This window comes from Arachis duranensis, chromosome 5, assembly GCF_000817695.3.
Source record: "Arachis duranensis cultivar V14167 chromosome 5, aradu.V14167.gnm2.J7QH, whole genome shotgun sequence".
NCBI lineage: Eukaryota > Viridiplantae > Streptophyta > Magnoliopsida > Fabales > Fabaceae > Arachis > Arachis duranensis.
Window position 1 is genome coordinate 10,159,890 of NC_029776.3, and position 15,855 is coordinate 10,175,744.

The 15,855-nt window shown below is 36.3% G+C and overlaps 4 protein-coding genes across 4 annotated transcripts in view; 2 read left to right on the top strand and 2 right to left on the bottom strand.

Annotated features, from left to right (window-relative positions):
• LOC127747573 (uncharacterized) overlaps positions 1 to 13,125 on the bottom strand; it is a 28,606-nt gene extending 15,481 nt beyond the window's left edge. The window contains exon 1 of the mRNA XM_052261616.1: positions 13,006 to 13,125. The gene's annotated coding sequence lies outside the window, so the exon portion shown is untranslated. The remainder of the gene's footprint in view (positions 1 to 13,005) is intronic.
• LOC127747574 (uncharacterized) lies at positions 10,119 to 11,461 on the bottom strand. Its single transcript, XM_052261617.1, has 2 exons — positions 10,465 to 11,461; positions 10,119 to 10,391 (listed from the first exon to the last, which is right to left on the bottom strand). The coding sequence occupies exons 1-2, from the start codon at positions 10,654 to 10,656 to the stop codon at positions 10,119 to 10,121; spliced, it is 465 nt and encodes a 154-aa protein (XP_052117577.1). The 5' UTR covers positions 10,657 to 11,461.
• Positions 12,115 to 14,021, top strand: LOC107487969 (phenylcoumaran benzylic ether reductase Pyrc5-like). The gene is given in 6 exon segments (XM_016108666.3): positions 12,115 to 12,418; positions 12,538 to 12,601; positions 12,604 to 12,665; positions 13,009 to 13,246; positions 13,341 to 13,544; positions 13,650 to 14,021. Coding segments are annotated over 6 exon segments (918 nt in total). The 5' UTR covers positions 12,115 to 12,235; the 3' UTR covers positions 13,817 to 14,021.
• A 473-nt stretch (positions 14,022 to 14,494) lies between these two features.
• The window catches only part of LOC107487967 (phenylcoumaran benzylic ether reductase Pyrc5), a gene marked incomplete in the record, with an annotated part of 1,723 nt that continues 362 nt past the window's right edge, over positions 14,495 to 15,855 (top strand). Inside the window, 4 exon segments of the mRNA XM_052261541.1 lie at positions 14,495 to 14,774; positions 14,859 to 14,993; positions 15,116 to 15,353; positions 15,580 to 15,783. Coding sequence (XP_052117501.1) covers positions 14,553 to 14,774; positions 14,859 to 14,993; positions 15,116 to 15,353; positions 15,580 to 15,783 — 799 coding nt within the window.

Genomic DNA, 15,855 nt, shown 5'->3' on the forward strand with positions numbered 1-15,855 from the left:
TTAGCTCACTCACCCCAAATTAGCCTACCTTTTACATCACCCTTGTTAGCCCCCTTGAGCTTTTTAAAACCCCTCTATTCTATTTAGCCAAATTACTAGCCTTAAGCAGAAAAACAAAATAAATTCCCAAGTGAATCCTTGGTTAGCTTAAGATAAAAAAAAATTATGAATAGAGTAAAATGTGGGAAGCCTTTTGGGAACATGAGTGATAGAAACAAAGGGTTAGGAAAGTTAAAAAGAAATAAAAATAAATTTGGAAAGTATGCTCATGAGAAAATCAAAGTGATTCAATTACCATGTGCATTAAAAAAAAAATTTAGCATCTAAATAAAAGGGGATACAAAAAGAAATTCCCCAATGAAAACAATGCACATGGGATAAAAATAAAAAGTGAAACATGAGCATGTAAACAATAAGTGGGATAATATGGAAAATAGGTAAAGAAGTTTTATCTTGCTGAATATGTATATTAGGTGAGATCTTAGTCTAATTAAGGATTCACTTATTAGCTCACTTGACCCTATACATAAATCCTTACCTTTACCTTGACCCCATTACAACCTTAATTAAGACCTCATGATTTTTTGGTACGACTATATTCTATAATTGTTGATTGGTTAGATGAAGAACAAAGTTATAGAAAGTAAGAATAAAAAGAAAAATAGAGTGAATAAACCCAATAAACACTGAGTGACTAGAGAGTAAACACAAAATCCAGTGAGGGTTCAATCAGTCATCAACATATATCTGTGCTTAAAATTTACTAATTATTTTGCAAGTTTGTACAATGTTTTCTTTCCCCATCTCATTTGCTAAAATGCTTTATTATTTAAGGGTTGGCTATATATATATATATATAACTCCTTGGGAATGTGAATTAACTTAGCTACATGTAAGCTTTATATATGAGTGAATAAATTAGAGTTGCATGATGCATGACCCATTAGGTAGTTGCATTTAAATTAGGTTGCATTGCATGACATTCCATCACTTTAACCTTAATTATTTACCTTGGATTTAGCATGAGGACATGCTAGTGTTTAAGTGTGGGGAGGTTGATAAACCCATATTTCATGAGATCTTTTGTGCTTAATTTGAGTGATTTATACAATCCCTCACCTACTTATTCACATTAATTGCATGGTTTTACTTTTCCTTCCTTATTATGTCATATTGTGAAAAACATGTTTCCTAAGCTTTGAAAATTAATTATTTTAATTACCTTTATTTCCATTCGATGCCGTGATTAGTGTGTTGAGTAGTTTCAGATTTTCTAAGGCAGAATGACTTAAAGGATGAAAAAGAAAACATACTAAAAGGAAAGGAGAAAGCAAAACGGAGCTTTAAGGAAACTGGTATCCACGCGATCGCATGGACGACGCGATCGCGTGCCAAGCACGAATCAACAGCAACGCGGCCGCATGACTGACGCGACTACGCGCCTTAAGCAGAACGCACATGACGCGGTCGCATGACTGACGCGACCGCGTGGCAAGGAAAAGCTCCGAATGACGCGACCGCGTGACCCACGCGGACGCGTGACAGAGGCCACGCACCAGAAATTGCAGAAAACGCTCATAACGAGTTCTGAGGCCCTTTTTGGCCCAAATCCAAGTCCAGAAGGCATAGACCAGAGGTTAAGAAGTGGGGGAATGCATCCATTTGGAGAGCTCGCCAATTTCTAGTTTTCTATGATTTAGATTTAGTCTAGAGAGAGATTCTCTCTCTCTCTTAGGATTTAGGACTTCTTCTTGTTTTGGGAGTAACTCTGGATCCATGTTTAAATGTTCTTTTATTTTAGTTCTACAATTATTTATTCCAACATTTGAATTGATTATTATAATTTGATTTATGAATTATTCCATGTCACAGATTGCTATTTGAATTAATGATAATTGAGGTATTTTCAGTCTTTGATTGTTCTCTTTGATTTAAGTTGCCATTGCTTCCCATCCAAGGATATTTTTATTATTTCAGCAAATTTACTTTTTCCCTTTTGGTTCTGGTTAAGAATTCAGTAACTCAACAGTTATTAAACTCAACATAATTGATAATCGTTATCTTGCTAATTGAGCTGAACTTAAATAATCCCAACCTTTTCTTAAGAAATAATTAGGATTCAAAGGTCAATTTAATCAGTCCCTTGACTTTCCTTTGCCCTGGTAAAGGTTGACCAAGTGGAATTAAGATACAACTTTCATTATTGTTGAGAGGGATAACTAAGTTGGACTTCTAATTTCCCTTATCTTGCCAAAAGTTGTTTTACAGTTATTATTTATTTTTAATTGCCATAATTCACTCGTCATTTAAATCACTTGCTTATCACCTTCTAAACCCCGATTACAACCTTTATAACCAATAATAAGAACATACTTCCTCGCAGTTCCTTGAGAAGACGAACCGAGGTTTAAATACTCGGTTATCAATTTTAAAGGGGTTTGTTACTTGTGACAACCAAAACGTTTGTACGAAGGGATTTCTATCGGTTTAGAGACTATATCTACAACGCGACTGTTTTTATGAAATTTTTTACTGGCAAAAATCCTACGTCAGCTACCTGTGCCGATACTCGTCGCTCCGTTTTCGATTATTGCTTTATGCTTGGGAACTCTCTCATTAGCTGGAAGAGTAAGAAGCAAATCATAGTTGCCAAGTCCTCTGCAGAAGTTGAATATAGGTCTCTTGCTGTTGCCACTTGTGAAGCTAGTAAGAAGCAAAATCTATCACTCTATTCTGTGATAACCAGTCAGCCATTCACATTGCCAATAATCCCATCTTTCATGAAAGAACCAAACACATTGAAGTGGACTGCCACATTGTTCATGAAAAGCATTTGTCTGGTCTCATTCATCTTATGCCAGTTCGTTCTAAAGATCAACTTGCTGATTTTCTTACCAAAGTTCTGCCACCAGGACCTTTTCTTCCTAATGTTTCCAAGTTAGAATTATTAGATTTACACAATTCTAGTTTGCGGGAGGGTGTTACCTAGATTATTTCTTTATCAATAATAGGCTTATCATTGTAATTTTTTTAGTGAGAGTACATAAAGAGTACATAGTATATAAGGTGTAATAACTCAACAAATATTTTTTAAGAAGATTTTTCATTCTCTTCAATAATGAGAAGAACTTATTTTTCTCCTTCTCTTAATCTCTTTTGGTTCATCAAACCATCAACATCACAGCTTGAACAACTTAGGACATGAGATTTTCTTCAATATGCACTATAGATAAACATCAAATAAATGATTAACTGAACATCATAAACGCCATCAAAGAAGCTAGGATCACCAAGGTAACTAAATCATGTGATCTTGACTTTTTTAACGGAAAGAACATACATAATTTGTTTCTTCTTGTGTTGTTAGAAGTTCCTCCATCAAGAATTTGGGGTCGATATGGACCGTCATGATTAGGGGTGGCAATGAGTAGGGTAGGGTGGGGTTTGGAGCCAACTCTAATCCTACCCGCGGGTTGAGATTTTTATATAAACTCAACCCTATCCTACTTGCGGATTGAGAAAATCCCAACCCTAATCCTACCCGCGGGTACTCGACTCTATCCGCGGGTTACAAAAAAGATGCAATATTATTATATAACTTGATGATAATTTAAAATAGAACTGGCTTTTATGTTAAAAAAAGATATTAAATTATCAATTAATGATCTTCTTTTAATGATTAAGGATCTTTTGTATTTAGTGAGAGGTCTTTGGTTCAATATCCACTTGAAATATATTTTTATATAAGTATATAACATATACATATATAGGGTACGAACTACGACCCGCACGATAACCCTACCCGCATCCTACCCTACTCGCTGCGGATCGGGTTGGCAACCCTGTCCGACCAGGTGGAGTCGGGTTGGATACCCGCGGATAGGATACATGTTGCGACCCCTAGTCATGATGATGCGGTCCAATCGGTTGCAAGCTTTTACAAGAAAGTGAAGATTGGGAGGGCCACCGAAACCGCATGGATTCCTTATACATATGTCAGCTCTAATTGCTTTGCTGGATACTTCTTAACAACATTGTCACAGCATGCAAAATGTCACGGCTCCTCCTAGGGATAGTATAGTCATTCTTGGAGATGGAAATGTTAGATGTAACAGTATAGATTATCATCCACTTTGTTTCATTTATGTAAGAATAGAAGTTTGTATTCCAAATACGTTGATCCATACCAAATATATCTGCATTGACGTATGAAAAAAAAAACAATCATGCAGCTAGCTGAATTTGAGTAACGCATGCTTAAAATAATCTTTTCAGCAATATACGTGGATGAGAAAGACATAGCAGCTTACACAATCAAAGCAGTAGATGACCCAAGAACTTTGAACAAATTCTCTACCTGAAACCCCCTGCCAATGTTTTGACTTTCAACGAGCTTGTGTCCGTGTAGTAGAGAACAAGATTAACAAGATTCTTCACAAAATTTAAGTTCGAGATGATCAAATTCTTAAGAGCATACAGGGTGAGTAACAAGTAACAACAAGATATATAACCATTTCTTAAGTGTTAACACTCAGCTATGTAGTCACAGATTAATCTTTGATTATTTATGCTATGGTGTGCAGAGAGCCAGAGACTCCTTTAATTTCCCTGGGAACCTAATGTTGGCATTACGCCACTCAACTCTTACTTTGATATAGAAGCTTCATTTGGGGTGGAGGCTTCTGAACTTTATCCAGAGGTGAAAAACACCACTGTGGACGGATGTGACTAACAAATTTTATAGTTTTTAGCCATTAATTAGCTATTATTAGTAATTTTAATAATGTGAAATTATTCACTTTTTTTTTTATAATTAAGTGTTGGTCCAAATTTTAATAAAAATGATAGCCCTAAACTTTTTTGTCTGAAATATAATAGGACACACATAACATAGTCTCAACTCTCAACCTATATCTGTATGTTAGTTGTATTTCTTTTTGTGTTACTATGCATATGTATTACTCAAAAATCAAAAGTATTTATGAATTCTAATTTTAGTAAATAATAAGCAGAGGGAAGAAAACACATGCTATAGTCTAATTAATTATAATTATACTATGCGTATATTAAAATTAACTATTAAAGTCAATTATTAGTATAAAATATATGTTAGAATATAAATACATATTGATAATAAATTAAACTACATATATATATATATATATTTATACACAAATATATTGATGATTGATTTTAATGACTGATTTTAATGTAGAAATAGCGTTTTTGAATTAATTATGTTAGTTACTGTCATGTAAGAGATAAGCTTCAATGTAGTCCCTGAAGTTGCACTCGAGCTTCAAAGTAGTCCCTGAACTTAAAAGTTCCTCAGAGTCATCCCCGAACTTGCACTCTGGGACTCAAAGTGGTCCTTCCGGCCATTGCAGCACACGTGGCGCAATCGGAAAGCTTAGCTGGCAGCGTCGTTGACACCTGGGACTCGCAGAAACGACGTCGTTTTGGCTGTGGCACCAAAATGACATGAAACGACGTCGTTTCACGTTCACTACATTCTTCCCTCAACGTTTCCATAACGTTTTGTCTTCCTCCTCTCTACACACAAAACAAACACAACACAGAGTGTGGTTTCTTCTTCTCCCTCCGTCAATCTCCAATGGCGCATGTGCTCCTCCATTAACCAGACCGATTTCAGTGGAAGACGTTGGCTCTGGAGCATCGCTGCTTTCCTCTCCTTCATACACAAAATTGGGCAACCTTGTTTCTCTGAAAGAGGTAAGCCAAAAATGAAAAAAAAATGTGGTTCCTCTGTTTTTTGATGTTGTTGTTCATCTAATATTCACAAAGTTCAGGCCTTTTTTTTCGATTGTAATTGGTGGGTATGAACGCCTCTGTTCTGTTCTCTGTGTTAGGGTTTGATCACTACTGGCTTTCGTAATGGTTTGGCCAAGCAAAATTGTAGAGTAGGAGTGTTTCTTGTGTTTTGATGATATGAAAACGTGTTCTCTATGTGTTAGGGTTTACTGCTCTTAGTGGAGGAGTTTCCAAACTGTTAATGTGTTTGAGGAGAATGACTCTGATCAATGTATTTGTTTAACAGAGTTTGCATGATCACAGTAGAAGTAAAGATTTTTAGGGAGTTGAAATTTTTTGTAACTCTGATAATGGATTCTGAACTTGACTGATTAGTGAGAGTGATGATGAAAATTGTAGAAGAGAAAATTCATGAATGGTTTTAAATGATGATAAGCCATTATCTGAAGTTTAGCTGAAATGTGCTTCTGTGCTTTATGTGCTTCGTTTAACTATTTTTCTCTTGGAATACACAATTATGATACTGGTTAGCTTTTCATAGAAGACTTTTGGGAACCTTTTTTTTTTGCCAAAAAGTTTCCAATGACTACACTTTTTCGAATAGAAAAAAAAGGTCCTAATGTATATTATTACTATTCTTGAATGTCTTGAAGGCGTGAGGAAGCATTGCCTATATTCAAGAAGAGACTCTTAGGTGCCTTGCTGGAGTTTTCTGCTCAAGAATTGCAGGTTCAGGTACATTGGTTTTTGTCAATGATCTTCTTTTCAAACATTTTATTTATGGCATGTAGGCACAATTGTATCCTTTTGTCTTTTGATTCTATTTTTCTCATCAATCATTTTGGTTCCGAATGTCCATACTTATCCAAAAATAAATAGCTTCACTCATAGTTAAACACACCTAGTTAGTGTTTGAAAATGGTTTATGTGATACAAATATAGTCAGCACTTATATAATATCAGCTCCATTATCAAATATCTCTAGAGTTCTATTAAAAATGTCAAAAATACTCTGATAAATTGATAATAAGCTATGAGTTAGCCTAATATGATCGCATGACTTAAAGCTAGCACCTCCATTAGGAAAGAACCTGGTGAAAGCATGAGAGTCCATTTTAAATATGTAAAACTAAGTAAACATTTATCAATAACACTAAAATCTGTGGCGATTGGCACTTTCAATACTCATAATTTTCACCTTACAATTTTCAGTCGGATTTTTTAAACCAAAAAATTTATTCCACAATAATTAGAAATTAGGTCAATAATAGTAGTTGATTGTCTTTAATGACCAAGGTTAACTTTTTGAACTTTGATGTAGCACGGTGATGCAGCTGCCCAATATGGCATGGTGAGAGATTATGGGCTGACACTACTGAAGAGCAATCCAGGATCCACTGTCACAGTTGGGGTTATACCTCAGCCCAACCCTGATGATGATCCAATTTTTGAGAAGATGTATGTTTGTTTGGAGGGATGTAAAAAAGGATTTCTGGTTGGTTGCAGACCCCTCATAGGCTTGGATGGGGCTTTTCTGAAGACCCGGCATGGTGATCAGATATTGTCTGCAATTGACCAAGACGCAAACAATCATATATATGTTATTGCCTATGCAATTGTCCCTGTTGAGAACACTGAAAACTGGAGATGGTTCTTGGAATTACTCCATCAAGACCTGGGGGATTATAAGAAGAACAAGCTTTGTTTTATCTCAGATATGCAGAAAGTATGCAATATTTATAGGTTGTCACTTAAAATGATGTTTACACACTGGGCTGCTGATTATGTATGCTGAATTAATCTATTGTGACTTAAAATGATGTTTATACACTGGTTGTGACTTAATACTTCTTAGTTATAACAAGTCATTTGTTGTTACTTATTAGTTACCTATTGGGTGTGTTTCAACATGATGATAATAACACATGGCTGCTGTCTATAGTTGCTAAATTAATCTATTGTGACTTATTTATACAGTGGTTGTGACTTAAGAATTCTAAGTTATTTAGTGTCAACCTATCTATTGTAGTTATCTATCTGATCTTAATACACTGGGCTGCTGTCTATATATGCAGAATTAACTCTGGACTGATTATATGCTGCATAATGTTCTGTCAATCTGTTGTTACTCATTTATCCTGTTCTGCATAATATTCTGTAATAGTGCTGTGTAGGGACTAGTTTGATGTCACTTGAACAAGTCTAGGGACTATTTTGATGTCACTTATATAACTGTAGGGACAGATTTGCTGCCCGATAACAACTATCTGACCCCTTCTTTGGTATCTGAAACAAGGCCTTATAAATGCAGTTAAGGAGGTTTTTCCAGATGTGCATCACAGATTTTGTGTTTGGCATCTGTGGAAGAACTTCAACAAGCAATGGAAGGATCTCCAGCTTAGAGGGCTACTCTGGGATTGTGCAAGGTGTACTAGCCAAGATGGCTTCCTTGATATCATCAAAAAGATTGAAAGGGTTAATAAGGAAGCCTGGGAGTATTTGAACAAGTGGCTTAGAGACTCTTGGAGCCGGGCATTCTTCAGTAATGCACCTAAAATAGATAACATCTGCAACAATGCCTGTGAAGTCTTCAACTCCAGGATCAAAGATGCTAGAGCTAAGCCTATTATCACACTCTTGGAAGAAGTCAGAATGTATGCAATGAGATCGATAGCTAGGAACAAGGTGAAGCTGAATTCGAACACTCGAGTTCTACATCTATACAACGCAGCAGGTTAGAAAAGATGCGGAAGGAATAAAAAAATTGGGTCCCGATGTGGTCTGGTGACGCAGATTATGAGAAGTTCGAAGTACATGGCTGGCCGACCAACATGGTTGTAGACTTGGGAAAGAGGCTCTACACATGTGGTTTCTAGCAATTGAGTGGTACTGTTTTTTAAATTCATTGTCTTAGTCTTATTATCATTATCAACCTTTGTTGTAGGCTTACTGTTGTTGTCTTCATTGTTGTATGAATGTTGTTTAGGGATGCCATGTGTGCATGCGTGTGCTGCACTGGCAAGGGCTGGTAAGAGACCAGAGGACTACTGTCACCAGTGGTTGACTATGGAAGCATATAACAACACATATGCCTTCCATATCAATCCAATTCCAGGTCAAGCACTATGGAAAAAGTCACCATATAACAGACCACAAGCACCAAAATCTAGAAACAAGCCCGGACCACTCAAGAAAAAAAGAAGAAAAGATGCTGATGAGGAGCCAAGTGGGAGTAAGAAGTTAAAGACGAAGATGAAAAGAATATATAAAAAAGGTCGATGTCGTTGTTGTGGCAAAGCAGAACACACGAGAATGAACTGTCCAAAGAGGGCTGCTGTCGAAGAGGCTGCTGCTGTTACAGAGGCTGCCGCTGCACAATCCACTGCTGCTAATGGTGGTGAAGGTCAGGCCAACTCTGCTGCCCCTGTCCCAGAAGCCGCAACCGAAATCAATCTTGACCAAAGTCAACCACCCTCAGAAGCAACTGATGACTCTTAACAGGTTCACGAGCTTATATGATTTTAAATTTATCATACTCACATCCTTACCTAGTTTACTAACTATGTTACATTTCTTGGCTGATAGGTTCTACCCTTACCTGTTAGGCCGCCAAAGCTCCCTTTAAAAAGAAAGTTAGCCAAGGGTTGTGAAAAACCAGCTTCAGGAAGTAACAATCCACCAGTAACCACCCCACCTGCTGCTACCCCACCAGGAAGTAGTCATACATCAAGGAATCTCCCACCTAACCCTATGCAAGGTGCAACATAGGGAACTGCTACAAGGCTTGCAAATTTCATGAAGTTTGTGCCCAATCCTGGATTGAAGGCACCCAGACACAAAAAATGAAGATTAGGATGATTATGTTTAGGGAAAGCAGGCTGTTTTTTTGTATCTATTTTGCTGATGTTGTTTACAATGCCTAAAATATTGTCCCAGTGTTGGGGATTTTAGGAAAAGCAGGCTGTTTTTTTGTATCTATTTTACTGATGTTGTTTACAATGCCTAAAACATTGTCCAGTGTTGGAAATTTTAGGAAAAGCAGGCTGTTTTTTTGTATCTATTTTGCTGGTGTTTTGGCTCTATAATGCCTTTTTTGAATCAAACATTACCAATATGAATATGAATTATGAATTATGATTTTATTCGATTGAGTTTTCTCAACTTTTTCTTTATATATTATCCTCTGTTACAAATCTAAGACTAGTTCAAGTGCTGTCCATTTCTATTTCATTAAAAAGAGGTCCAGGAACAGAAGTATGCATATAATCAAACACCTTAATTTTCATTTCTTTCAAACAAAAGGATAGGAACAACTACATGAACAAGGAATGCATATAACATGCATGTCATTTATTTTTTGCTAGATACAGTTGACTCTGCTGTCTATCCAGCTTTAATACAAGAACACCAATTACAATCAGCAGCATGAACACAAACATCAAAATTCCCCCCATTTTTAGAACCCTAATTTCAGCTTCTAATTTACCAAATTTCCAAGCCATCTTCGTCTTCCATTCTTCATCATCAATTGAATGTCTTATTCTATCATCACATGGCATGGTATCTTCCAAAACTTTATCAACCCACAAAAACAATCCACACCATTTCTTCCCAACGGTCTGCACATCAAAGAAAATTCAATCAGCAAAATTTATATCCTCCAATACAGCATTCAACAATAACAACACTTACATTGTAGTTTGGGCAACCCAGGAACGGTCTCCCTGGATTAGAATCCGTCCCCGACCACCGGAGCACCGGTCTCGACCCGCAGGCACACCATTCTGGCAAACGAGCTTCTCTGTTTCTGTTCATTCTCCTCATGATGCTTCCAAATGATCGTGGGTTGTTCGAACTCCCAGCTGCATTGCTCATGGTAGCCATAACCGGTGGGTTTTAGAGAGGGAGAAGAGAAGAACACAGCACCAATGAGAAGAGAGTAGAGTGAACAATATGGCCTTTAAATTTGGGGATTAGGGTTTTAACTAACCCTGAGGGACCAAATTGAGTCGGAAGAGTTTACTCTGCCACATCAGCTAGCCGTTGTGAGTCCCACGTGTCACCAAGGTTGGCAGCTAAGCTTTCCGATTGCGCCACGTGTACTGAAATTGTCGGAAGGACAACTTTGAGTCCCGGAGTGCAAGTTTGGAGATGACTCTGAGGAACTTTTAAGTTTAGGGACTACTTTAAGACTCGAGTGCAATTTCAGAGACTACATTGAGGCTTATCTCGTCATATAAACTAGTGCTAAGGTTTTCGGTCTCATCACTAGATAATTCTAGAGTATTCTTAAACCAACCTAATGCAAGGTTCAAACACCTTGCGGTGTGTGACTATTTTCCAAATTTCCACACAATGCGTTTTTCTTATTCTAGAAACGCATACTTTTCTCCCACACAGAGGTTGAAATTTGGGAAATTCTCATTCAGTGGCGGGCCCTTCTTAATATATTGCATGCAAGATGCAAAGGGGAAAGTGCTCTCACTGGTCAATGGCAATGCTGATGCTTTAATTTGGGCCTTTACATTTCGTTTGTGACGAGAACATTGAAATTAGGATGGATGCTAGTGGCTATTATTTATAGTTTTAGTCAAATTTTATATCCGTGACTGTAACTCCAATCTGCCTGAAATTGTCAAACTATCAGAATATTTAAATGAGAGGAATATTAGGGACAGCAATTTTGATGTTTTATAATTATTAATTGGCTATTAATAGTATTTTTAATAGTGTAAAATTACATCTAATAATATCTAATAGTGAGAGATCTATCACTTTTGTTTTGATGGTTAAATACTGGACAAACTACGGTTTATTCTGATTAGTAGAAAATATATCTGAACAGAAATATTCGCTATTTCATCACTTTTTCATCAATAAAATATAAAACTGACAAAATAAAATACACTACATCCGTATACTATTTCATATAATATTAGAGAAATTAGAGGGTAACGACAGGAGCCATTTCAAATATAATTAGAAATTTTAAATTATTAAATTACTCAGCTTCTCTAGTAATATAATCCACTCTTATAGATCAGTTCCTACCTCTTCAAACATGCTTAATGAAAAACTTAAAGCAGATTAATTATTTTAATTTTAATATAATAAAAACTGAAAAACACTCCTATGTGATGTAATGTAATTCTTTGATTTTTTTTATTAAATGAAGAAAATACAAGACAAAAAATAATAAAGATCAACGGATTAATTAAATGTGATGGAATCACAATCATAAAAATAAGATTGTTGATGGTATGTGATAATGAAAGCAAAGCGTAAGATTCGTTGACCATTGACTTTTGAGTTCTGTTTCATACATTCATACTTGAGCTTCTCTAGATGATAATGCCGCACCAGTCACTACAAAAACCATATATTGCATCTCTTTGCTCTGCACAAAAGCATAATCAAACTAACTGAGCGCCTATTTTGGTTTGAGATTTGTAGTTTTTGTATCATGGCAACTAAGAGCAAAATCCTAGTGATTGGAGGCACAGGGTACATTGGAAAGCACATAGTTGTGGCAAGTGCAAAAGAAGGTCACCCTACTTTTGCTTTGGTGAGGGAGAGCAGTGTTTCTCACCCTGAAAAGTCAAAGCTCATTGAGAGCTTCAAGAGCCATGGAGTCACTCTTGTTTATGTTTGTATCATCCTTCAATCACCAGCCATCTCATTTCTTCTTTTATTTATTTGTGAAGCTACTACTACTTCATTGTCCAAACTCCAAACTAATTGGCACTTAATAATTGCATACTGTAGGGCGATTTAAGTGATCATGAAAGCCTTGTTAAGGCGATCAAGCAAGTTGATGTTGTGATCTCCGAGGACCACAAATAGCTGATCAATTCAACATCATCAAGGCGATAAAAGAAGCCGGGAACATCAAGGTATAGAAACTATGTCAAAGTATGAATAAATGACTATTTGTATCATGAAAGATGAAAACGCTGACATATGTACCCACATTAAATCGAAACTAAACTTGTACCCACGCAAAATGTCCTCGGTGTGACAAAAGTACCCTGTCTTTGGAGGGTTGGAGTGCCACGTAGGCTACTTTTGTCACACAGAAGAAATCTTGCGTGGGTACAAGTTTAGTTTCGATCTAGTATGATACATATTTCAGTATTTTTATCTTTTATGATACAAATGATTATTTATTCGTCCAAGTATATTGATTAAAATTTAAAAATAAAATCAAGAAATGATACTGATTTTAAATGTTACCAGAGGTTCCTGCCTTCAGAATTTGGGCTAGATGTGGATCGTCACCATGCCGTTGAGCCAGTGGTGGGCTTCTTTGGTGTAAAAGCGAAAATTCGGAGGGCGGTGGAAGCCGAAGGGATTCCTTACACTTATGTCAGCTCTAATGGTTTTGCTGGATACTTCTTGCCAACACTGTTCCAGCAAAATGTCACAGCTCCTCCCAGGGACAAAGTTGTCATTCTAGGAGATGGCAATGTCAAATGTATGATGTGTCACAATATCATTTCACATATTTTACAAACAATATTAATCGACAAGCAACTGAAATAGTTTTGTTTTGGTTTGTTTTGTTTCAGCAATTACTGTGAAGGAGGAAGATGTTGCTACTTACACAATCAAATCAGTGGATGATCCAAGAACTTTGAACAAAATTCTGTACCTCAGGCCCCCTGCCAATACTTTAACTTTCAATGAGCTCGTTTCCTTGTGGGAGAAGAAGATTAACAAGACCCTTGAGAGAATTTACCTTTCAGAGGATCAAATTCTGAAGAGCGTTCAGGGTGAGTACTGAGTAATAAAGCCTAACAATAATTTGTCACAGATATTTGATTTATTTTATAGTGTGAATATATACCCTTTAATATTATTATTGTTGTTGTGTGCAGAGACTCCTTTTCCCGGGAACTTGATGCTGGCATTAGGCCACTCAACTCTAGTAAAGGGAGATTCAGCAAACTTTGAGATTGAAGCTTCATTTGGGGTGGAGGCTTCTCAACTTTATCCAGAGGTGAAATACACCACGGTCGACGAATATCTGAATCAGTTTGTTTGAAATTTAAATTTGTAAACTCTGGCCAGAGCCAATAAGTCAATAACACTTATCACACTCACTCACCAGAGTCTCTACTCTGTGTTATTGTATATTTGTATCTCCTAGTCTTTATTTCGTTGTGTTTCTGTTAGTAACTTGTTTGCGTTGTTGTGTACTATTATTGTTCAGAAATCTTAATAATATAAACATCGTATTCATATCAAAACTATAGCGTGTATCACTTTGTTTCTATGGCTGTTCATATTATTTTTGTACATTTTCTATTCTTGACTGTTTTACCAATATGCCACTGCTACTAAAACTTGTTATTAAAATGTTATTCTTTTTTAAACTATCCAACAAGTGAAATGCTAACCAGAAAATGTATTTCAGACAGTTATTTTTAAATACAAAGTAGATAATCTAAATAAATCAGGTTATGCGATTCAATTTATTATGTTTATATTCTTACAGATCATCTCTTACGTCGTCAAACACTGCTTATTAAAAAGAGGGAAATTAAATATGCAATTCTTCAATTTATAAAGAACTACAAGACAATGAATCAAATGTCATGAATGACAACAAAACGTTTCATATGAACAATAATAATGTTTGTAGTTCGCATATCACAATTAAACCAACGTAAGATTCATTGACCATTGGCATCCAATTGCTAAACATGGGGTTTTCTATATATTAGACCAGCACCGAGTCACTACAACTAAGTGATTAACATGTATTAGCTCTCTTTCTTATGCTTGTTTTTTACTTGTGCGTTGTAGTTTCTGTTACCATGGCAGGAAAGAGCAAAGTCCTAGTGATTGGAGGCACAGGGCACCTTGGAAAATACATAGTGGAGGCAAGTTCAAAAGCAGGACACCCCACGTTTGCTTTGGTTAGGGAGAGCACTGTTTCTCACCCTCAAAAGTCTAATCTCATTGAGAGCTTCAAGAGCTATGGAGTCACTCTTGTTTATGTTTGTATCCTCCAATCACATATCAGTACTCATTTGTATAACTACTTCAAATTACAGTCTGTTAATATGTGATTTATTGTGTAGGGTGATCTAAGTGATCATGCAAGCCTTGTTAAGGCAATCAAGCAAGTTGATGTTGTCATCTGCACTGTAGGTCCATCACAAGTAGATGATCAACTGAACATCATAAAGGCAATAAAAGAAGCTGGCAACATTAAGGTGCATACATGCATTATGTCCAAATATATGTATTTTTGTTATGTAGCAAAAGGAAAATAGAAAGTGGGGTTATACTTTGAAACAGAGAAAACACAAACATAATGTGTTTTTTGTATTATCAGAAGTTTCTCCCATCAGAATTTGGGGTGGATGCGGACCGGAATGAAGCGGTTGGGCCGGCGGCGAGCTTCTTTGAGAAAAAAGCGAAAATTCGAAGGACGATCGAAGCCGAAGGAATTCCTTATACTTATGTCATTTCTAATGGCTTTGCTAGATACTACTTAGCAACAATGTCACAGGAAAATGCCACGGCTCCTCCAAAGGATAGTATAGTCATTCTAGGAGATGGAAATGTCAAAGGTAATGACTCTAATTGATTTAGAGATAATACTCAATTTAGTCCTTAAACTTTACACGGCGTTCAGTAAAGTTGGAGGACTAAATAGAAGCAATTGAAACTTCAAAGAATAAATTGAGGCTCACGTATAAGTTTAGAGACCAAATTGACTATTATCTCGATTGATTTATAATATCTGTAGTTTTGTATGCTGAATTATATTAAGTAAAGTTGAAATTGTTGTTTCAGCAATTTATGTGGAGGAGAAAGACATTGCAGCTTACACAATCAAAACAATAGATGACCCAAGAACCTTGAACAAATCTCTCTACCTAAGGCCCCCTGCCAATGTTTTGAGTTTCAACGAGCTTGTATCCTTGTGGGAGAACAAGATTAACAAGACCCTTCACAAAATTTACGTTCCAGAAGATCAAATCCTTAAGAGCATCCAAGGTGGGTAATTAACAGAAAATTAATTTATTCACAAAATCAAATCAACTTATAATAAGAATTATTTTTGGTGTG

Coding starts and splice junctions, on each gene's coding strand:
- LOC127747574 (XM_052261617.1), bottom strand. CDS start 10,656: ATGGCTACCATGAGCAATGCAGCTGGGAGTTCGAACAACCCACGATCA. Junction 10,392..10,464: donor TGGGTTGCCCAAACTACAAT/GTAAGTGTTGTT, acceptor TTTGATGTGCAG/ACCGTTGGGAAGAAATGGTG.